Source organism: Dermacentor silvarum, chromosome 1 (assembly GCF_013339745.2).
Source record: "Dermacentor silvarum isolate Dsil-2018 chromosome 1, BIME_Dsil_1.4, whole genome shotgun sequence".
NCBI classification, from domain to species: domain Eukaryota; kingdom Metazoa; phylum Arthropoda; class Arachnida; order Ixodida; family Ixodidae; genus Dermacentor; species Dermacentor silvarum.
Window position 1 is genome coordinate 233,576,906 of NC_051154.1, and position 24,828 is coordinate 233,601,733.

The 24,828-nt window shown below is 48.0% G+C and overlaps 1 protein-coding gene across 1 annotated transcript; it reads right to left on the bottom strand.

The window, feature by feature from the left end:
* Positions 1-853: 853 nt before the first annotated feature.
* On the bottom strand, positions 854-23,228 carry LOC119451895 (uncharacterized). The gene is made up of 4 exons (XM_037714505.2): positions 22,713-23,228; positions 5,891-6,115; positions 3,935-4,138; positions 854-1,194 (listed from the first exon to the last, which is right to left on the bottom strand). Exons 1-3 carry the CDS (start codon positions 22,716-22,718, stop codon positions 4,001-4,003), a joined length of 369 nt encoding a protein of 122 aa, XP_037570433.2. The 5' UTR covers positions 22,719-23,228; the 3' UTR covers positions 854-1,194; positions 3,935-4,000.
* Positions 23,229-24,828: the final 1,600 nt, after the last annotated feature.

A 24,828-nucleotide genomic window follows, 5' to 3' on the forward strand; every position in this document is an offset into this window, starting at 1 on the left:
GCGTGCAACGAAGCCTGGCGCCTTCTTATATTTCTGCGATAGACTGAACTGATGGACACATGGTGACACATCGTGAAACCGTGAAAGGCACTCAGACGCACCATTTGACGGCCTAGATTGCCAAGCCCACCCCACCTCTTGAAGCATTGTCACCACCGCCTTGCGATGAGCAGGTGCTGTTAGAGTAAATTTGCACCTCCGCTTAAGGGACTCGCAGGAGGGACGTTACGCTTTAGGTGCTTCCGTAGCATGAGTGTACTTTCATATTTTCCCATTAAATGTTCAAACCACGCTTCGTTCCAACCAAAAGCGCCAACGTTTCAGTCATGAAGTGCGCGTTCGAGTGACGGCTGGATGGGTAATATGCCGGAAACTGTTGCCGATATTATTAATAGTGCGTTACTCTGACACAAGAACTCGTCATGAGCTTATGAGATATCCATTTAACAGGGCCGTGCCATGAATGCAGTGTCGACGCAATTTCGCACATGTCTAAGTAGCAATCCAGTAATTCTGGTGCAATGCGCCAGGATAACTGTTTTTTTTTTTCAAAGATATCATGATGTTTCTTTACAATGTCAAGAGTACGTACTTCAATGAACTCCCACTTCCTAAAAAGATGTTAAAAAATACAGGCAGCTATATGCCCGTTAGTCTAGGTAGCACGCTGCTCACCCTTCACTTTTACATATTTTTCTAGTTTCAATGCTTCGTTATCTGAGCTGTGAGAGTATTGGGATCAAAAGAAAGGAGAAACCACGACAGCATTCATTCAACGCCAGTTTCATGGCACTGGGTAATGACAGTTGTGCAGTAACTTGAGGCAAGCGGCCACATTGTGCCGCGATAAATCTGTATGTATACATATGTTCTTTTATTCATTGAAGAAATAAATTAGTGGTGTGACTGTTATCTGGTAGAAAAGGTCGGTGAAGTGTGGTCCCGCCGTCGGTAAATACGCGCTTGAGTGTGAGTGGCGCGGTGTAACTGAAAAAAAAAAAGTGCTACAAAAACAGTCAACCACCGAGGCCCGTCCAGTGGCACTCCCAGTGATCGCCGAACTGTACATATGCGCTGCGATGACGAAGGTAAGGTGGCAGCAGGAGGCGATGCGAAGATGGTTTTGCAACTTGCACCGCTCGAAGATGCCGCGAGCTTGATGAGACGTGAAGTGGGGCTCCAAACCAGCGGAACCTGCGCGAAGAAGGCGACGCGTAAAACGGTACTCAGTACTTTGAACAAATCAACCAATTATAGTCCCTCGGCACATTTATTACACCAACCAAGAAATGTCACCCTATGGTTAACATGGCTCTCGGAACGGCGGTCGAATGGTTGACAACATGATGCCATTCCTTTGCATTGTCAACCGCGGCAGGGTGTTCGGGCGCCTCAGTCACTCCTTTAACAAAAGAAGAGGGACGTATAACGTCATGGCCCCTAGAGCAGGGAAGGGCACAACAGTGAGTGTGTGCGCTGTTAGGGGTAAAAACAAGGCGAGCGGTGACGCAGTAGTGTTGGAACGTGTTTTCTTCTATTGCGCACTTAGCTGCACGCGCTCCAAATCGCGGCATCCAAGTTCGTTCCTTTCTTTTTCTTTTCACTATCTCAATGAAGGGGAAAATGTTCTGATAGTGATCTGTACATAGTGTATAACTCCGGTTTCATGCGGACGAAATCAGGTTCTCGGATTTTATTTCTCGTGTACACGAGGACTTTGTGACTGTACCGCTCCTTCAGAGCGTTTCGATTCGTCACGGTACGCACCGAAGCGCTGCCACAGCTACACACCAGGAACCATGACGTGTGAACGTTCGGGAAGTCTCGGTCAGCGTGTACAAGGTTATTCTCCTCGTCGCAACGACGGGGGAAACCACCCCGTGTGTACGGGCGTGTGTCCTCGTTCGATGGTTCTCGTTCTCTGTCAAGGACGTCGCGTTTTCTTTCTTCTCGGTTTTGTATTCCCGTCTGTTCTCCATTGTTCGTTAACGGTGTCGTGCTCGTTCTACCGGGGAAGTCTGCCCGCGATCACCGGTTAATGCGCCGCTCGGAGGGGAATAAATGGTTACATTCTTTCCTCCGTGGCCCGAAACACTTTTGCCGAAGCGGGCCCGCACAGTTTAAACCGAACTTGGCAACTCTTGCGAGGTGAGATGACGCCTTCTACAGCCGTGGCCCGCTCGGATGCCCCCGTTATGTTGTGTGCGGTGGTTTCACTCGCGACAAAAACGAAGCCGGAACTGAGCGACGCCGGCTGTGCCAGACGTCTCGCCGAGTGTACGTGACCTGCCTACATTCGCGGCACAATAAGGTGGTTATTTGCGCAAACGCCGGCGTGGGCGCGTTGGTTTCTCGAGCGATTAAAAGGGTGCACTAATTTGACCCCGTGATCTTGAGTGCGCCGCGTCAACAGTTCCCGAAACGTTGCTCCCGCATGGGAAATGGTCGTGGAAGGAACAAAGCCTGGTAAATGTGCTACGGAAAAGGTTTATATTTGGGGCGCTTTCATTTTTCTAAAGAAAATAGTTTCTGGCTCTATTCCCAGGAATAAAATATGCATTCGCAATAACCTCCAATTGGTGATGTTGCGCCCTTCAGTATTGTTGGACGAAATCCTCACAGAGACATTGTCCGTAATAGTTTGTCCGGTACTCAACTTGGTTTGCTACCCGAAGTTATGCAATCTATCTCACGTGGTAGAGTTCAGTAACCGTACTAAATCTATTCTGAGGCACCAGGAGCTTGAACAAAGTTTTTTATCTCTGAACAACACTCTCGTATACTTAAACGGGCCCAACAAATACGCGAACTCACCTCTGGAACCACAACGACCAAGTTGACTTATAAAAATTCCTTTGGCAAGTGCTCGAGAGCTTTATAAAATCAATTCGCGCAATGTTTCCCAGTGCACCGGAAAAACTCAGTTACACCGAGCTCCTAATCATGATACTTTATTTAGTAATGAATGCAGTATCTGCTCCCATTTACTGAGATTGGTAAATGTACACTTGGTTGGCTGTATGTCGTCCGCCGTTTCCGTTACATGAAAACGGCGGACGACATACAGAGGATGAAGAGGTAGCTACACGGTCGTCAAGCTACCTCTTCATTCTCAGTCAGCTTCAGTTTCCCCATATAGGGCGACGAAAAACAAAACTTTGCCCTCCACTGGAGTTTGAACCCATGGCAATATCCCGTTGGGAGCCGGACGCGCTGACCACTGAGCTATCGCGCAGCAGGGACTCTTAGTGACTAATCCGGGTTTTATACGCGACGCATACTCTCACAGTTGTGATATCCGTGCATGTGCTTCAGAAGCCACAGCAGACAATACTGTAGCGGAAGAATACAACGTTGGTCACATTGCAAAGACGTTCTTGACAAGGTGGCAGTGTCCGCTGTGAGTGCCCTGGGGCTGTCACAATAAATATGTTCAGAGCCGGAGGAATCGTTGAAGTGAATATATTCTCTTCTTCAATTGCGTTGTCACAGTTCAGTGATACGCCATCAATGCTTACAGTGCGAGAGGGGAAAATAAATGTACTCCACGTGCTTAGTATATCTTTTTTCCTGCAATGATTAATCATCTAATACGACAGTGACGCATACCTTGGTTATGAATTTGAAAGCAACTTTCCAATATGTTCTTTTTTTAAGGCTTTACTATTTTATTGATCCCTAACGATCGTAAATACCATACCTTTTATTAAGAGGGCGATATAGGACACAGCTTTAACCGTTGCCACCCATATGCACTGACTCCTCTAGTTCAGTCATTCACATATTCATTTTAAAAGCATTTCAGGATGTACAATAGCCCATGTTTAGCACTTCAAGCGCATCTTGCCCTTATCTTCATATCAGGCTTGAGAGTGCTCAAAGCCTTCTCACGAGGCGCAGCAAATCAATGGCCGCAGGAAAGTTGTTCGCTTACCTCACGGAATGCTGAAGAGTATACGACGTTTTCAAATGCGGATGCCCGGCTATTCGTATGCGTGGGTCATTCCTCCAAGTTTAGGAAGGGCCGCCGGATGAGGCTTCCCAGGTTGGCGATGCCGGTGGCGATGACGGGTCGCAGGTTGAGAGCTGGCCGGATCATGCTCTGAATGGCCGGCCGCTGAAGCATGGGGCGCAGCACCTGCGCGCCAGCGTTCAGGTTGTGGGTCACCGCTTCGTGCCACTGCTGGCCGGACCGTGTTACACGCATTGAGGCGTCAGAATAGCGCTGCCTACAGAGGCACTTGATCACAAATTGGAAACACAAATTCTCTCCTTTCTGTTTTTCTTCTTTTTTTTCTTTTTTGCCTTCATAATGTCATTATTCATTAGGCACTAGCAGCATACCTTGCGGTAAATATGGTGTAAATGAGTAAAGAAATTGGAAAATGTGGGACCGTGCACAGCAGGCATCATGCGCGTGTAATGGAAATATTCCTGCATGAATTTGTTGCTGGTTTACTAAACATATGCTCGCGGGGTGCCCCGCAACTCTTCCCAGCCTCCTGGAAGAATGGACTCGATGGCAAAAAAGAATACAAAGCCCATTGCTTCAAGACCAACTAAGGGCTGTCCAGAGGGCCCATGATGTCGCTGAAGGGCTTGGCCTGACAGTGCCAACGTGGGAGCGGCCCGCCTCGGCTTAAGTCGAGCCTCCGGACCTCTTTAAATAAAGTTTTCACACACACGCACACTACAGCTTGTAACGCGCTTTATAAGACGCTTCGACGGCACCGAAAAAGCGAGCGGGATATGACAGTACTATACGATGCGGCTGATATTACACGCTCCTCCGCTTTGTACTGTACCTAGTACTAAACGCAAGCGGCGCAACTTCGCACTGAAGCTGGCATACTTTTGCAAAGGTGTTGTACCTGCCGGGCTATCTGACATTGACCACTTCTACGTATGCAGCGAGATGCATCTATTGTGCGTGGTTCCATGTTGCATTAAAGAGACTCCTTTAATTCAGGGGTATGATGACTTATGGAGCTGCAAGGTAACTGCTGCGTATTGGTTTCCAGTGAAGGGTCCGCCGGTTCAGCGCATAGCGGCTGCAGTAGAGTTCTCAGTTAATATAAGCCCGGGATAAATGACTTCCGGTCATCGAATATTGGCCGCAGGCCTGGCATGCTGCCCCAGATTACGGTTGAATGGTGAGGCGACACGCTCACCGGCATTATGATTCTGCTATGCGCCACCCAAGCACCTAAAATCATTAAGCAAATATCCTGACGTGCGTTCCAAACCTTATTCCCTGGGTCTATGTCACTTGCCCAGTTGCATCAGCGAGATTACCGCCCAGATCTATAACTTTAAATTTTCCCGTTCAGACGAACTGTCGCAACAGTCGGGAGTGGTGCAGGACCCCGCGGCCTAAGCTTTATGAGAAAACATCAGACGCAGAGCAATTAATTAGATCGTAGCTCAGGCAGCGGGTCACTGCATGGCTGCAAAATCATTGCTTTGCCGATCAGAGCAAGCTGAGTCCATTACCACCGGTCGCACAGCAGCTGCACGCGTTCAATTTTTAGCTCCAGTATGGGATATGTTAAATTAGCTGGACTGAGTGCACCGCAGCGATTCATTGTTGTGTTTCTTGATGCATGGGTAAAGCGTTCACCCAAACATGTGCTGACACATTGAGAATAATGTCGGTAAGTGTTCGCGGGATATATCTGCGATATTTCAAAAGTTGCGTGCCGAGTACTTATGCCCTGACCATTCAATAGCGAAGAAACGTAGTGTCACTCAAATCATGCACTTGCTCTTTTTGCCTATGTTATGCGTCACCATGCTTCCACTGCTTACTATCATGAGACTACTTGCGTTAGACTTTCGCAAAGGCTAATACATGGTCTCCCCCAACACCCTCTTCGGCTTTCATGTGTACCTGCTGCAGTCCAGGTCGCAGTCTGATGGCGTTAGCGCTGAGTGCCGGCAAGAAGTTCGGGCGTGTGAAAGTGAAGGTGGGCCGTCTGATCCATCCACGCAGCGCCTCGAGCAACGGCGAGGTCCGGTACTGGTTCCATGGCATGAGCAGCTGCTCGTCCTGGCCCATAACGCCGCTCTGGGCCGCCGCCAGCAGAACCACCAGGGCCAGTGCCAGGTAGAAGAACTGCGCATCGTATAAGGAAAGGCCGTCAGCTCGCGTGAAATATACGTCAAATAAGTTGCGGTTCAGTCCACCTGTATGTCATTCGTTTCAATGTACACCGTATTTCAAGCTCTTCAACTGGTGAAGGCTTTCAGATGGAGACAAAACACAAGAGAAGACAGTAAAAGATTAGCCCGACACACACCTAGTAGGCTGTTGGTCAGGTGGCGAGGGAAATAACGTAAAAAAATGGCGACGAGAACACGCACGCACTCAAGCATCTTTAAGGGATTTAATCACTTATGTTGGGTTAAAATTGCCACGCAATTGACACTTGCATAGGAGCTGTAGGCCAGTACTGCGGTTAGTTCTAGGTAGTGGCGTTTAGCTTTAAATGCCGTTTCTCAATGCGGCAATGATTACAGGTGTGATGCTGAATCTAATTAGTGCACTGATGTTGACACAAGGTGCAGAAAAAGAATAATTTACTTGTCGGAATGCGTTTACTTATCTATTTCAAAATTAACACTGTAAATGTTCAACCTCGGAAGCAAAAAGCAGGTTCAGGAGAATATCTAATCTATTTCCCTTCTTCGCATACGTGCCTTGAAACGATCTAGTAGCATCACGTGAGTGCTTCGTTTCTGTTTTGTGTATGTGTGTGCATGCGTGGGTGGGTGGAAGTCTATACCGGGTGTTTCAGCGAACACTTTCAACAGTTTTTTTTTTAATTGCCTGTGGCAGATAGCACAGTTCTACTCCATGAGCTGGTCTACTCGAAGACGCGGACATTACTTGCACAAAAAAAATGAAACGCATAATCAACTATTTAACAGAAATTCACTAATAACGTTTTGAACTAATTACATTATGGCACTTATTGCAATTTACAAATTATAGCCGGGGAGTTCGCAAGGCGGATCCACTTGGGACAAATTCTCAAGATGACCCCAGTTTAGAGATATTAATTCCCGAACTTTGCGGAGAAATGCATTGGCGTTCCTGTTACTTTTGTGCTTCAACACGTAAAATGAGGCTTTGTTAAAAAATTAAGCGGAATCACAGTGCATTTTTACCACAAGTTTGATGGCGCATATCTCGTAAATGGTGTAATCCACAGAATTATTTTGAAGTGGATATGCCTTGCAGTCTCACCCACTAGAGTTTGTAAATTGCAATACGTACCCTAAGGTTATGAGTTAAAACGTAATTAGTCAATTTTTATTAATTAGTCAACTATGCATTTTTTGTGCAAGTAATGTCCGCCTCTTCGAGCAGACCAGCTCATTGACTAGGATTGTAATACATAAAAACTGTCATGACATACACGGCAGCTAAGGGAACTGATTCTTAATAATCGCGGTATAGCCGCACGACGACGAAAGGTAAAAAATAGACTGTTAAAAAAATTACAAGCACTCCAGATATCCGATGAACAGAAAATAAATTCATATGTATCTCCTGTATCCAGCTTAAGTATTCCTTTGATATTTTCGCTGTATAAAATTGCAGTTGGCAGACCTGCGGTTGCATATATTGTAGCGTTCGTTTTTAACACTTCGTGCTTTTGAGAGTTATCAGGTATCAGACCACTTTCTGATGGCAAGGCGCTGACAGCTGTCTTACGTTCTCTTCCAGGTACGAGTACCGAAGGAAGCTATAGTATAAACGCTGCTGGAGATTGATGGATCTGTCAACGCGACGCCCACCGCACATACTCTCGCGGAGTCGCAAGATTGTCGCACTCTGGCTCTTCGGAGACGGAACCTATCTACAATAGCGTTGCGCAATGGATGAGTCTGCGTACTAGCGCAAAGATTGATGGGGTAAGCGGCCGTCGGTGCGGTTTGTTGGGCCACGTACAGGTTCTCGCGTGGCTTCCACAGTTCGAACGTCCCGGACATAGCGAATCGTTTAGGGTTGGGCCACCGGTTCCTTCATAACCCGCGGATGGGCTGGTATAGATAAGAGATATGGCCGTCGGCAGATGGGGCTTCTATGCCACGGCGGCTTAGAACGAATGCTCCAGATGGGCTGCGTACAGTCCTCAAATGATGAAGTGAATACACTACGTATATTTCGAGTTCACATTTTATAATATGTACACACGAGCCGCTATTGATATCCTGAACCACAGTGCCGGCGTCGCTCCGCCTCTAGCTGTCTGCAGTCAGCTGTACAGACGGAAAATATGGCACGAAAAATAAATAGGATGTCAAAAAAATGCCCCGTATGTATTAGGGTTACCACAAAGAAAAATATAGAAAAACTCGAAGCTCGTTGCACTGACAATTCTCTGCGGCGCTACTAAGGCCCCGTATACTCCGTGTTCAACCGCGCGTCCTAATTTTAAGCGTACTTTTCAGTGCAAGGCAGTAAAGTGTGTGAGGCGCTTTGCCACTCACATAGCACACATAAGTTGCCACGTAAATCGCCCTAACTGATAGCACAAGATCATTCATGTTTCAATACAGCATAAATGGTAGCAGTTTTCTATCCACTGTGCTGTTTCATGTTTCAAATATGTGGTTCAAAGGGGGCCCGCCAACGATGCGGGAATTGTAGCTTACGAAAGTAAGGCAATCGGCGGTTTGCGAAATTGCATCTACCACGCACGAAACACTCTCAGAGTAATTATCAGGCCAAATGAATTATCAAACTCTTACTTCGCACGTGCTGTTAGTACAATGTATACGTACAACTACAGACACTCACGCGCACCTAACACCGTTTCAGTTTCACAAAAAATGCGACCAGAGAAGACCAGTCCCAGTCCCAACACCTCTTACTGTCATTGTCAAAGCAACTACGCATTAGCCAAAGATTCTCTTTCGTGCTTCTAAAAAAAATTGGAGTTACGCACGAAGGACGAAGCATTGAAAGCGATAGCAAAGTTTAAAATTACATTATGGGGCTTTACGTGCCAAAACCAGTTCTGATTATGAGGCACGCCGTAGTGGGGGACTCCGGAAATTTGGACCACCTGGGGTTCTTTAACGTGCACCTAAATCTAAGTACACGGGTGTTTTCGCATTTCGCCCCCATCTAAATGCGGCCGCCGTGGCCGGGATTCGATCGCGCGACCTCGTGCTCAGCAGCCCAACACCATAGCCACTGAGCAACCACGGCGGGAGATAGCAACGTTTATAGTTGCTCTGAAACTTCTCGGATGGGTATTGGGAGACATGTTGGCGTGACCCAGCACGCGAGATAACTGCTGCTGCGGAGAAGAAACAGCACCCTGGTATATATGCCAGTCGTCTCACAATGCTGATGCTCTGCAGCTCTGCGACGCAGCTGCTCTGCAGGAGCGCTAGGGTTGGTGCGCACAACGCTCGTGCCATCAGCCGAAGGCAGAACGCTGCCCTGGCCCTGTTGCTGAGCTGATTGAGCGGTGCGTGACGGTGCGTCCACTTGGACATCGTCGCTTTTGCAGCCAAACGCACTGCGCATCTCTCGCGTCTCTCGAGACCATCTAAACCTCCACACGTTGGCCGCGCATGCGCCATCAATGCCCTGACAGCACGGCGAGGGTGGCACCAACGGCGCGAATGCGCTTAGAGTGTCCGTACGATTGCTATCGCAGTAAAAGAAGTGTTCTTGTGAAGAATTGGTGCTAGCAACTCATGGTCGGCTATCGCCGCTGACGAGGTTACACTCGTGAAACTTACATGGCGACCTAGCAAGCTTTAATAACTTATAGAAACGAGCAAAGTTCATAGTAACCTGGATGGGATAGCAACTGTTACAACTTTCCCTGTTTCTTGTAAACATTAGTTTCTCATCTACAGAAAATATTATTTAATGTTTCATAGGCGATAGAATTCTATTGCTGAGTGAGCGGCTTTAATCAAACTAAATCGGCGCACCCTCAAGCACATTAGATCACAAACGCTAACAATTTTTACAGGAGGCTCACAATACTTAACACACAGCCCAGCTGCCACTGTACACAAGCGGGGAAATTGTAGGAGCCTACATATTCCACCCCTCCAAAGTTATGTATAAACACGTACTCTCGATGCCCTTGGTCAGCTACCAAAAGGTCACGGCGTGTAATTTTGTGAACGTACTGTCACGGGTGAAGGTACCTGAGCCAGTGTGTGCATCAAGTCAACCTCTTTTCAAAATAATCAGATGCAACAGTAGGTATGCAGTCTAAATACTGCCATCTTAGCCATTACTATTCTATTAGCACTGAAGATGCTTGTCGCGAACTTTGCTTCTTTGAACCCCGTAAAGCCCGCCAGATGGAATTTATGTCAATAAACCTTTATTTCATCTCTCACAACGAAAAACGTATGGCCCGTCTACTCGCGAGTCATGTACGTATATTCGGCTGGTCACTTTAGTCCTCTGCATCGAAGCAGCAACATGCGGAGCTGTTCTCCGTCATAGTCGAGCAGAAAGTGCCCAGTCGAACATTAGTGGGCTTTTTATAATATTCGGATAGTGCCGGAAACTATACCACTGACAGATAGCATCTGCAAGCATTCGGCTGCAACATCACCAAAAAACTCGTCTTGGAATGATGGCAGTCATCGACTGCATGTGACGACAGCCAGGTTTGGAAGCAATGTCGGAGCACATTGGAGTGTTCTCTCAAAGAACTGGCGGTGCAGACTGAACTAGCTGACGCTACGTTTCAACCAGACCAACGTCAAGCCGTATTTTCAGAGCGCTGCGGAGCAGCTAAAAGGGCGATAGGCCGACGACACATTTAGTGGATGCCTACTTCGTTAACAGTGGAGTGATTAATGAATACGTCGTTGTAAGCTTCCTCTGCCAGACAGCTACATAGAGTACGCGAGAGTAGAGCATCACAAGGGCGCTGACTGGCGGGAGGGCAGCAATGACTGGTTTTATTTGTGCACATGAGTGAGAATTTGTTTGTAGAACAATTATTTCAAGCAGTTCTCCATGCCAGAGCCAATTAGCAGGCCAACACATTAAACATTTTAACACCCTGGTGGGTGTATAAAGGGTGCTTTATTTGTCCCATGGCTAACACCCTCACCCTTAAAGGGAAAGATTAAATCGTTGATCGGGACAAATACAATTTTCTTTTTTGGGCGACCTTTCGAGACAAGTAAACATAATGATAGCTGCAAAAGATGATACAAAAACTGAATGAACTAAATTTTATTAAGCGGTGCTGTCACACTCTCGCATCAGATATTTCGGTTCGCGCGAGGTGGTCATAATTAGTAGGCAGTTTTAAGCTATGGCTTCTTAATCACAGGTGTAGCTTGAGCTCGATCTCGTATACAATATAATTGTTTATAGCCATAAGGGTAACGATGTTGTATAGCCGTGGAAAAATTAGCACCCTTAACGGTGTAAAAGCTTTTAGTGTGTTCTTCAGGCAACGCTACTTAGACAGCAGAACGCTGGCAGGTTTCGATACCTTGACGCTACTAGGATAGCCAAGACTCTACATTTAATTAGCGGGGAAGGTGGGCGACGCTTACCGTGATCACCGCTTTTTCAATGCGTTGTTTTCAGTGAAAATATCGACCTTCTTAAACGACGTGACAATCACAGTGCGACGACCTTCTCTGTGTTTCTTCAGGGCAAGAATTGAGGTGAGTGCGATAACTCGCCAGGTGCCCAAAGGTAAAAACCATTGTGGCTTCAAATGCAAAAAGTACCCGAACAAGTACGAAATGACATGAAAATACGAAGTGTAGCTGAATCTGTATATATACGGGGGTGCCTGCAATGCCAATATCACTGCAATGCTTTTCTTCCCCCTCCTTCTCCTCCTCCCTGCTCTCTAAACCCGTTTTTCCCCAACCCACATGCAGGGTAGCAAACCGAAGATGCGCTCTGGTTAACCTCCATGCCTTTCCTCTCTATCTTTTCCTTTCAGGGCATCATTAGATATTTGGCACATTATATATTCATTGTGACTGTGCACGATACAGTGTACAGAGGCGATAGCTTGAGACTGTGCTCCTTCGCACTGATGACAGATAATTAATTGTCAGTACAAACAATTTTGGGTTGCCGACCTCGAAAGCCGTCGCAGCAGAGGACGACGAAGGCATAGTTACAGTTCGTAAAGGGCAACAGACCTGCACAAGTGCCTTTAGCATTAATTGGAGTTAATTATGATCCTCTGATGGTGGTCGTGAACTGCTGTGAGCACGTGTCGATGATCGGAGTTTACTTGCTTCGTATCTTTCAATCTCCCCCGTTCGACCGTGTAGAATATCAAACCAGATTTCTTGTTCTAGTTGACCTCCTCGTCATTCTCCATTCATTCGTCTCTCTTTGTCACGCTCGTAGCGGCTGCTTCTTGCCATAAATTGGCAGGCTACATGAATGTAAACATTAAAAAATATTTTTTAGACAACAAATGCTAGCTTGGGAGCTTAAATACGAAAATAATGTGTACCATGTTCCTTCCGACATAAAGCACATCCCGACATAAATACAGTAGCAGGCCACTGTATTTTGAGGCTCGTTGTTTGTACTTCCCTTGCTAAAACAGTTCGCCAAGTATTGTGGCGAAGTTGTCGTCTTTAACTTGTTAAACCGTGGGTGTATGCTTTGGCACTTACGCTTCATAACGCAACAAGTCGCTACCATTCTTCTCAAGCAAAAGGTACATCTAGCTTTTTTGTGACAGTCGAAGTAAATTTTTTTAAGTATTGGATTGAAGTATCTACAATGCAAGTTACCAATCTTGTCACATAAATAGCTGGTACCATACGAATAATCTCGTTTGCATATTTGAATATTTGTTGGTTGGTTGGGAAAAATGGGCACAAACAGTACTAGCATAATGTAGACAGCATGCCTTGGCTAGAAACACGACATAGCTTTTCTCTTCGGATAAATGAAGAAAAACAGTGAAAGGCGTCACCACTACAGCTTCTGTTTTCTTAAAGGGGCGATTTGTGTTTCGTTCTTCATGCTTATAACCCTCTTTTCAAGTTTATTGTTGTTGTTATCCCACCCTATGTAATGCCCGATTCTCGGCCTTTAGGGTAAATAATTGAAACGAAATGAAATGAAATATGTACGTACTTGCTTAAAGACGTGAAAAATCGCGATGCTCGGATGTTTTGAGAATAAACTGACTTTGGTATCGCTGCATAGAACTCACATGGAACATTAGGAAAGCTACGCCATTTACGGCCAGCGGCTAACGTAGCGACGATAGTCTGTGCGTCCAACATGCAGGTAACATCAAACGGCGGAGCCTTTACAAGAAGAATCAAGGAGGATTCTCCTATCCAACCACTCCGCTGAACACACATTTTATAGTGCCCAGCACGACGACTGAAGTCCATTTTTGTTTCTGTGTCTTGTATGAGCTTGTCGCCGCCTCCTTTATTATTCGGTATCGCCATACAGTGCGAGAGAGCGCTCCGAATGACACGTTTTCGCTCTCCCTCCACTCCTAGATGGCAGGGGCGATAATATACTCCGATGCTTCGCCGCACATCCCTCGCGTGGTGCACCGAAGAACAGGGCGCACGCCCCGTAATTCGGGCCCTTTTAGCTTCTGGGTAACCTAACCTGCTCGCAAAACTGCTCCAGTATATAGAATAGGGGTTACGAACGAAAGGACGAGACGCGACAACATAAAGAGAAGGGCCGCGCAAGAAAAACCTGCTTTCTGAAAGGGCTGCTATACAGATGAACTGTATAGCCCCGGTGGCGATGGCCGGCTTTATCTGCAGTCCTCGTTCTTAAGTTCCCACTGTGTACAGTTACCGTTTTCCTTTTCTTTAAGGAAAAAAAGAACACCTATCTATTTCTCTATACGATCCGCTCAAGATCTCGAGCTAGACTTGACGGCCCCAACTATACAATGCGAAAGCAGCAACGCGAAGTAAAGAGAGAGAGAGAGAGAGAGAGAGAGAGGGGGGTTGAAAGGCGTTGACTTTGATGCTTGCCGCAGTTTCTTGCCGATTCACGCTACCGTTTGGAGGTCTTACTACCACGCCGGTGCTGTGAGAATAAATAAAATAACGAAAAACCTACCCTCGGAATCCCTCTCCTGCCCTCGCCCTGGGGCCGATCGAGACGCGCGTTAGCCCATCGTTTCCATCCTCACCCCGGAGCAGATTCGTCGGGCACCCCCGCGCTGACCTTCCACAGATCGCCGCCTCCTCCTCCGCACGCTCGCTATCGTTCGCAGTGCACGCGGGCTCGGAATGCGGTCACGGGCGGCGCGCGCTTCGCTGTGGTGTCTTCAAGATCGGCCTTTCCTTTTATACTTTCCGCATTGTTGCGTATAACGGTTCGCCAAATTGCGTAATTACTGCACTGTCGCCGGCCTGCGCCGCCGCAGTGACGCACAGCCGAGTCGTTTTGCTCGCTGCGACGGCCGACGTAACGTGGTGCGCACAAATGCGGCATGGCGGGAAGAAGGGCGCGGAGGCAAATAAAGCGCAACTTGGCGCTCACGCACTGCAAGTGGAATGTGCCACAGATTGTTCAACGGTATTGAGGTGAGGCGGTTGCCCTTCGGTGAAACGGCGCGCGTCTGTAATGTCACGGGGACGAAACAAGACGAGACCAATATGGGGCTTAACTCCGATGGCAACGTACAGATATGGTCCACTCTTAAGGGAACACCTCAATTCTGACATGTCTCCTAATAAAGCTAATATTATAACTGTGGTGTGTCTTTAACGTGATTGGAAAAAAAGTAGCTGATATGATGCGTTAGAAAGATATGTACCGTATATAAAACACTCTGCATGCTTTCGTGTTATAAACGAGTCCTTAGAAGCAATTAAAAAGTATAGTGGCGCAAAGGTTTAACGAATCTCGACATCACAACAAGGGCAGGCTCATTCGTGCCGATCTATCCGTGCGAAAATATATTTGGCTTGGGCGCAACAATTAAGGCACATTTCGCTTTCGATTGTTGCGACACCTCCTACAAGCGACGTCCGCGTTTTTTAGGGCATGATATACACACTTGAATGGAGGCGGATGGCGACATCTACGTTATGTTCTTATCTCACGAAAACAGCTTGAACACTAACTGCAGAAGTATACTTACAGCTCCAACGCGTAAGACATTGCTGACAAAGTTTATGCTGTAAGGTAGCTTATATTCAGTCTTTCTGTTGCTTCTGCTCCATCCTAAACTAAGCTGGAAATGATCGTGGCCGTCCCAGAAGCTACTATCTCCTGAAGACGTTCCTTCCTGGGTAGATCAGTACGCTACCGTTAGGCCCAAATCTCGAAACGAACTCGTATTACGTTCTATTTCAGCATGTCCAGGAAACGACTTAACGAACAATCCCCTTTGTAGATCACAGAAGCCGACTTTTGTTCTATAATTGGAAAACGAGCGGCTAATGAATTCGTGCATGCTGTCTGCGCAGGCGTGGTGCGCACAATAAATGGGCCTTCCCTCTCGAGGGTCCATTGTTTGCTCTTCCATACGAGCGAACTGTGCCGCAGCCATGCGTAATATTGGCCTGGAAAGGGTGTCTACCCAACTGCGTCTCTGAAGAACTCGGATGAGAACGAGCGCATCCCGAAGACCTGTTCACGGTCGGCCGCTGGCGCGCGTTGCTGTGCCCATGAGACGCCTCGAAGCAAAGTTGCCTTCGCTGTTTGCTCATAGCCTCAAACAGGCCTAATCTAGAATTCCACAAGTATGGCAGGCACTCCCGTACTTATGGAATTTTAGATTAGGTTTTAGAGCCTAATCTGTGTCTTTTCGAGGAGAGACAGGTGCCTGAGAAGTCGGAACAAAATGACAGGAAGTGGTCATTGCGCCTTCTTTTGCCGCCGCTCGAAGTCGTACGAATCGCGCCCAGCCGTACAATGACCCCTGGCAACGTGCACATATACGCGAAGTACGTTCGGCACGTTTACAGCATGACTCGAGACGAGGCTTCGCCTTATCGTCCTCGACGGAGATGTGCAAGCTGGTAGCGTGGGGGTCCTGTTCGAATACTGGGCCATTGAATGACGCACTTTTCATCAGCCGTGGGCCATTTCTCACGCTGTTAGAAACAGCCAATTTTTATATGCGATTACCATGTCTCACAAGCGTCTGTTGCAGGAAACCCGACTATAGCTGTCTAAACTTTCAGTAAATAATGTGTTGGGATAACATCTGTCTTTTCGCGGTTTACTGATGCTAATTGGAACAATATTGTAAAATCCGACCAATTTTCATGGTCTCCACGAAAACTGTATGCGTTCTTTCTTTTTTTTTTTTTTTTTTGCTTGTCAATTACCAACCCTCTTTGCTCTTCCTGCTCGTTGACACTGAAGCCGTGAAGATTGGGAATCGTTTTTCGAGATACTGGTTCATGTGAGAATGAGTGTGATACGGCTTGGGTTGAGGACAATCCACACATCCCATACGACACTCTTTCTTCACGTTTAGAACTACGCGCAGGAGGTCACGCATTTTCGCCCGCAGCAGCTCTATAACGCCGCGACAGCAGAAACTACGCGCCTGAGATATGCGTCTTGGACTAGGCACACTTGAAGAAACCCGACGCAGTGTTGCGTGCACGTGGATGCTGTCGGTCCCGTCCGAGACCACCCGGGCTGCATCGACTATAGCCTCTACACCCGTCAAGAGGGCTGCGTCATCATTACCACCGTAATGTTCGCTCCAGCGCGCACCCGTCTCCATGCAAATTTGATTAGATGTGCATTACAGCGATGCACCCGCGTTTCTCCCCCCCCCCCCCCACTCTCACACCTAACGTGCCAGAACCTAATTATACGAGGCACGTGCTCCATCGCGCATAGCTTAGCGCGTTATCGGGGTGAAGCGCAATGACCGACGTATGGTTACAGCCTCTTCGCCCCTCCCCCTGCACACAAACGCGCACACAAACACACGCTCGCGCTCAAACAGTCGTCGAGCAAGCACGCACGTCGCGCGATTCTCAATTCGAAGCGCACTGTCGGCTCGTTTGGCCCTGGTTTCGAGAAAACGCATGTTCTCAATCTCAAATCGTACCCGCCACGCTGCTTTAGAAGTATGCGGTTCGGGTGCGCCCATTACTATAAACGAGGCTGCAGCTCGTGTTCTGCAATGCGCTCGCACTCTCACGGCCGTTGGATCCCACCGTCGTACGTATACTATACGGTCGCACGGGCGGGCGGCACCGTGTAATACATACGAGGCAGCACGCGGTGGGGCGCCGACTCTTTTGAGAGATCGCCGATGCGTGTCGGCGCAGCGAACGCGCGCGCTGAGGTGGCTTCTCCTGCTAGCACCCCATCTTCAGTTCTCCATGCGCGCTCACCGACGGCGAGCGTACCCGTGCGCAGACTGCGACGGCGCTGCTCGTCTCCATCTTCATGTTAAGCGGCCGCCCCGGGGCGTCTCTCGGACTCCTCGAAAAGCAGTAAAAAAAAAGTAAATAAATAAATAAAGGCGTCGGCGGCGGACCGCGAAATCGGGACATTCCTCCGCCCGAGGGGCCTTGCAGCATAGAGTGACCGCCGCCCGCGAGCACAGTCCCTCCCCCCCCCCCCCAGCCACCCCCCGTTCTGAGCACGTGCTGAGTTTAGCGAAGAACGTATGGACACCCCACGCATCTCTGGCATAGATGACGAGGCACAACTGCAGCCACTGCAGTCAGCGTTGCACGCAACGCGCTCCGAGGCTTTGAGCTCTGTTATAAGAGGAACCAAAACAAATAGTGTCGAGTTGTTTTATGGCCAGATAGAGAAAGACGCTCTTGAATGGAAGCTGAAGAGGATTTCCCAGCAGCACACCTCGGCACATTGTAATGCGGATGATAGGGATGACATGAGATGCGAAGCGCTAGAACAAGCGTGAGAAACATCCCCGAACATGCAGTCTTATACCTAAGTAAACTTTGAAAAGTGGAAAACGGTGTCATCAGCGAAAGTCAAAAGCACCTTTGTTACGCCCAAGACAGAAGTGAAACTGAGACGTTCGGTGATGCCGTCAAAGTTTCGTCATGCGGTCAGAAACCCTGCTTATGTGGATACACATCGGACCATATGTACACCGGTGTGACAGAGCAAAAGGAAGCACGCGCTGCAACACGACGTGTTATGAGAGCCGGGTTGAACCTTGACTTACCTCGCCTCCCCCCCTCCCCCCTCGCCTCATCTCACCATTGCCCTTCCTTATTCTAGTTATTCAGGCTGACGAACATGTCCTTTATTTTGCCATGATCCCATAGCACCTGACGTCATAAAATAGGAGAGCACAGACAACTGGCTCGCGCGCACAATGCTATTGCGCTTTCGCCTTTGTAGAAAACGGGGGCAAAGTTTATCCCAACCGTGAATATAGCTGTGGACGTCAAGCTGCTAGAAGGCTTTCAAGTCGTAACACAAGGCAACAACCTCGGACATGTAATTAACTTGAGTTCCCCCTAAACATGTAAGAAATGTTGCAATTGGACTTCTGGGCCACTGATAATGCAACAATTCTGTTAAAATTGGTTTCGTTTTCTCGCTTCGTCCATGATCCGAGTGGCACCCTGCCTGCGTTATTGCCAGGATAGGCCATCGAGAGTGCTCAATCATAAGAAATAAAAATTAGACAAAAAGCAATCGTTAAATTATACCGACGCTGTTCAGTTCTTCTATGAGAGAACGATAACAAAAGCCGTCTTTCTGATTTTGCAGTCTAGAAGCTCACGTAAAAACGCACCGACAGAACAATACGCGCAACTGAATAGACGTTATTAGTTGTCTTATGAAACTGTTCTTATGTTCACGCGCTTCACCTTGCTTATAAGAAAAGAAAAGGAAAAAAAAGCGGACACTTCTTTCTTTCCTTTTCTTCTTCCTTTTCTTTCTTTTTTCTTGCTGCTTTAAGCACGAGTGCTAAGAGAGACGATGGTTGCATATGATTGCTATCAGGGAGCCTTCTGAACGAAGTTTGCCCCTGCCTATTCCAAGTAGCTTATCTGGTTAAGACAAAATACGAGTTATACTACACGTCGGAGGCCGTAGCCTGGTATATACACGACATCGGTCACGAGGGTTTTCACTAGGGGATCACTAGTTGGTAACTTAGTGCCAACTTGGGATGGCTGTTGCTTCTGTTCCTTCGTTTCAACCTCACGCTGGAGTCGCGAGCACCTGTCGCGCGGCCGCAGCGTCCGGCAGCGCGGCATTTTCACTCGCGTCGTTCCTAAGCGCGCCCGCGCACCAGGCAAGCGGGAGGATGCCCTCCTCCTGCGCGGCCATCTCAAGACGTCGCGACGTTCGCATAACGGAGCCAGGGGTGCCCCGAGGTACCCAGCTCTTTTCTCTATAGCATACACGGGAGCAGCGCGCCACAGCTGGCTACGTGCATGGTGGCGCGGGAAGAGGAGGGAACGACGAATGCCATTGAGCTCCTTTGAGGTCGTTGGTCCGGCGGAGGGAAGGCGCGATTTTTTTTCAGGCGGCCCGCATAGCTTGCCGACGCAACTAACCTTCGGGGCACTCGGCGTGCCGATGCTCCTGATTGCGATGCTGCCTCGCCCTCGCCCGCGGAGCAGACCGCCTGGTGCCTCGGCACGTGCATCTCGGCGCGCGCTCAGGATTCCCGGCCCCGATTAGCGCCTCTCCGGGCTCTCCCCTCTCCCTTTCTTCTCCTAGCTGAGGTTGCTTTTTTTTTTTTCTTTTTTGCTTTTTGTCGTTGAAAGCTGTTTGTCGAAATATTGTGCACAACCACCTCACTCCCCCTTTTTCCCGTTGGCTGAGCGGCCTATTACGCTTTTTGACACGTTATCTCGCGCGCCTCCGTATAGGCTATAGTGCTCGATCACACACACCTCGTGTTTCCTTCGCACCGGCGACGGCACTTGTATTCCTTCGTTGAAGCATTCGCTCGCTCTGTAGCACCCTGTTGCCGATAACGCCTCGGTAAGAGATGCAACAGTGACAAAACGCTGAAAGCTAAAAACCGTACTAAGAAGGATATCGTTTGCATCCTCTGACTTCCATAGACGAGCTAAAATGCAATTATATACATTTACATTTTCCGGCATTTGTAAAGTCCGTCCTAAAATATTAGTAGATATCTCGACTGACAGTAGAAAAGAAGATGCTGAAGAGCCGCTTTGAATGTCCTTCTCCACGCGGCTTGCAGTACCAGTTCGAGGTGGCGTTCTTATAAGAATTATGGGTGACAATGACCCGTATTTACAAACCTTTTCTCGCATAAGTGCCGTCTGCGTGTGGTCATCGCTGCGGCGATCGTCTCGTTATTACGCCAATTCATGGCATCGTGATGGGCTCTTGAACACCGGCCACTGAGTAAACGCGCAAAGCAAGTGCTGTGAATACAGACGCTAGGCCCGTATTCATAAAGCAGTTCTTACGCTACACTCTTGTGTAAAACAGGTGCCGACTAAGGATAATAGCGAAATGTTAGTGAAAGCGGTTGGCCAATAACAGCTATTCTTGCGAACGGAAAGTGTAATTTTATTTTGTTTTGTTTTAGGTTTCCTTATAGCCAACGTCAATCGCCATATAGGTGAGTGTCAAGATGTCAAGCGTGATTGCATATCAGTTTCTCCTGACCATTATTATGAACGTCGGAGAATATACCGTGTGCCCCAGTTAACGTTATCTAAGCTGTTCAGCGAAAAAAAAAATATTAGATAGACATGGTGCAAGATACAATTATAAGACCGACGGTGTTCGGTTGTCAGATCACTGATGACCGAACACCTCAGGTTTTATGACAGTATCTTCCACCGTGTTTTCTTTCTAAATTTTATTTTTATTTTTTTATTTTTTTGCGAAGAGCTTGGGTAATGTTAGCTGAGACACCCTATAGAGGGTTGCCTTAAGTGTAGCGTGTACACGTGACAGCGGGTACATAACGAAGGCTGTTTGCCCGAAAGTCCTATACAACCGCGGTGACCGCATTTCGATGGAGGCGAAATGCAAAAACGCCCGTGTGCTTGAGTTGTAGTGCACGTTAAAGAACCCCAGGTGGTCAAAATTAATCCGGAGCCCTCCACGACGGTGTGCCTCATAATCAGAACTAGTTTTGGCAGGTAAAACCCCAGAAAGAAGAAGAAGAAAGTCCTATACAAAACGCTGACTTGCAGTGAAGCTATTGTCCGCTATCAAGACGTTCAACTTAAGAGCCACTTGAAATGCCACTCAATGCTTTCAGCTCTGCTGAATTGAGCTGAACCCTCGTTCTTTCATTTGAGGAAACATTTGGGCTGCGCGACATTCTAGCTGCAAGAATTTCTCTTGCTGAAGGATACCCGAGTGGCACCTTATAGTGACTGCTTGAACTAGCATATATAACTAACGTTTACATAGACACGAAGCGATGCAAAAAACGAAGGGGTGCATTCCCATCACAGGAAAGCTTTCTGTGAAAAGTCTAACAGGTAGCCAACGACGACAAGGAACTCAACGATAAAGTTCTTTAGGGGTAATCCTCCAGCAGCTCTGAGGCTACATCGGCGTCTTGAAAGGATGGTACCCCATACATATGTGCATGTTTTCCGTATTGACTCCTGGTACGACGGAGCAGACCACATCTACGAATTAATGACATTAACGACTGTATATTTCAGATCTTAACTGATTAATTATATATTTACAGAGGTTGTTAGTGTGGGCTCCTGACGAAAGAACAGAAAAGCAAATCTTGACAAGCTAACGACAGCGACGCACATACACGCAAGATACCTGCCTGTGCACGTGCGTTCGCTTTCGTACTGCGCTCGCTCACAAACAATGCAACAGCCGGAACGACATTTTTTGCATCTTTCGTACCTTTTCATCACTCTTCACACGCATGATGCCAATATAAAAAAAAAAGGCCAACACCTTCACTTAAGAAAAGTGTTTCTGTAGTACATTACGTGCAAAACCGATGGCTGATTGTACACGTGCAGCCAAGTTTAAGTTTGCAATGCTGTTTGCAAATACACGCACTTTAGAACTAATTTAGAAGAGCATCAAGCAGTAACCTCACTTTGCAGAATATATCTGGTAACTCATCGACGTTAGCTACTTGTTAATTGTGTGTGTTTTCTTTCTGGCTTATTTTTCATCTTTTTTTTTCTTTTTTTTTACTTTTTCCGTGAGAAACAAGTTCGGCGGGAGGTGCATCACCCCGCGTCAGTCTAACACAGCAGTGTATAGGCCCACGCACAGAGGTTGATAAGGATAAGGAGTTATTTGGTAATAACAGCCAGCCACGGGATGGTTATAACTTAATGCCTTGATTTCTGTTTAGATCCTCGTTAGCGTGTAAGCATGTCATTCTGGCTCATATACACGCCTGCAAGCACCGTTTGCTAAGCTAGACGACCTGCTTAGTTCGACAGTTTAAGGACCAACTCTTCAGTATCGCAATTTGAATGCGCGTCGATCCGCTACGAACACCGCAGACAAATACAGAGGCGGACATGTCATACAATTTACTCGTCGCTAGAGAAAGTACGAGAGACTCTTCTTCGTGAAGGGAACGCCAGTGAAAAATGTTTCTTAGTTTCGCAAACATCAACAGGAGGTGCAGACGCAGTAGAAACATTTTTCAGTGGCTGGGAAGAAGGGTAGAGCACCATACGTCATTGACCGTGCACTCTCAATCGACGTCAAACTTAGGCAAACATCATGGTGACTGCGACACGCACTCGAACCAAAGAAATAGATGACTCACCTTCATGTTGTATCGCAGTCCGACGTTGCCCGGGTGCTTGATAAGGAGGAACGGGGAGTAGTATTCGTAGAGACGGTAGCAGCCAAGGGAAGCACAGTCACGGGGAAATCAGAAGACGATCTAGTCTGTCTATGGCGGTGTCCGTACAAGTCCCGGTAGGTATAACTTCTCCAACTGACGCTTCTGAAGCCGAAGTAAGCGTCCTTTTTCCAAAGCTCGCAGTTTGCGCAGGCACACGTTGCTCGGCAGTCGTCGTCGCTTAGCGACTACGGCTGTTCAGGCAAGCGGGGATGATGCCGGTGGGATGGGAGAGCCGTACAGCGCTGGCGCAGCGGTGCGCGTGGTTTCGGACGTCGCCGCAGCGGGGGTGAGTCGAGGAGCACACGACAACGAAGAGTGCTGAGCACGGAGGAGCGATGAGCGGTGGTTGCAAGCTCTCTTGTTCTGCTCCGAAATAGGACGATACGCGCCCGTTTCATACCGGGCGAGAACGCCAGGGAAGGCGAATTTCTCTGCTGCGGCGCAGCTACGGCACCCTGAGGCAGGAGGGGGGAGGAGAAGCCGGGGGGGAGGAACGGTAAAACAAAGTACAAAGCGTGAAAGAAGCCAAGAAAATAAACTCGTGAAAGATGCTAGGCGGCTAAAAAAAGAAAACTCGCCTCCCCCTCCTCCGACTCCGCTCTGGTGGAAGGGGATGCTGCATGCATGCTTCACGGCGGAGAGGCGGCCGCTGCGGCGGTTCAGATTTAGGGCAAGCTCGTTTATCGAAAACTCTCTCGTTCCCGACGCCGCGCCACTCGCTGCCGCTGCTGCTGCTACTACTACTACTACTACTACTTCGCTTGGAGCGAGCGGCCGTGTACGCCGAGCCACAGGCAGGTGCTTCGCGGTGGCCGTCGGCCAGCGCTCGAATGAGAGAGAGAAAGAGAAAGAGAACGCGCGTGCCCGTAGCGTTGGCCTTCCTGCATGGCACCGAGCCTGTTGTGAGCGACGTAACGGGCGAGCCCAACGTACAGGGAACCATCGCCGGGCTTCTCACGTCAAACGTGTTTTTTTTTTTTTTTAATTTAAGGGAAAAGACAAATTATAACACCAATTCACGAATACCTGCAGGAAGATGCATTGCTGTCACATTCTAGGTGTTTGTTTCTTTTGTTCGGTTTGCTCCCGGCGACAGGCGTCAATGCATGTGAATGCGATATTGGCGATACCTGTTACTGTCTCAATTTGTCTACTTGCTGATGCCTTTTGACGACAGCGGCCGTCTTGTACTTTCTTTTATGTTTTCTTTTTGTAGTAAGCTGTGTGTTTATAAGACGTTGAAATCACGTGTGATGCCGGCCACTTCTTTTCGCTTAACCACACAAAACATAGCAATCGCGTTATTTTTTTTTTTCGAAACTGAAAAAAACTCTTTCGAGAGAAGATGCCTGACTTACAGCATAGGAAATTTGCACAGTCTACTTCAGGAATCAAACAAAGTCAAAGAGTTTCAGAAAACTGGATAAAACAATTCGCTTTATGACCAGTAGTAGTGGTAGTAGTATTGAAGCGATGTGAATGCTCTCGCACTTAGCCTCCTCTCTAATATTAACTTTCTCGTTTTTCGCGATCCAGCGAAGCGCTCCACACTCGACACGGCACGTACGGTTGCCGCCGTGTGCCACATACTACACTCGCACTTCTCGAACCACGTGAACCCTGGAGGAGGAGGAGGGGGGGGGGGGGGGTCATGGCAGTGGTGCGCGGCGTGCTTTTGCGCGCGCGTTCGCAAGGTGATCCGTCGGTGTACGCCCTCAATGTTGTCAACAAAGCTGCGTCTCAAGAGCTAGACAAATAAAAAAATGACATGAAATCCTGAGCGTGAAAGCGGAGCCAGACACCAAAAGGAACGAAAGAAATAGAATAAATAAAGCAGAATATCACGTAGAAATATACGCCGTTGGAAGGAAAGAAATAAAAAAACAATGTTCTTGACAAAACGGCACAGAAGCAGTGTCTAACGGTTTCACCGCGACAAATGGCCGGCATCTCCTGACTCGTTGGAGCACCAAAAAGCACCCCTCCTCCTCCCCCTTGCACTCAAACACATCATCGAGAAAGAGAACAGCAGCAG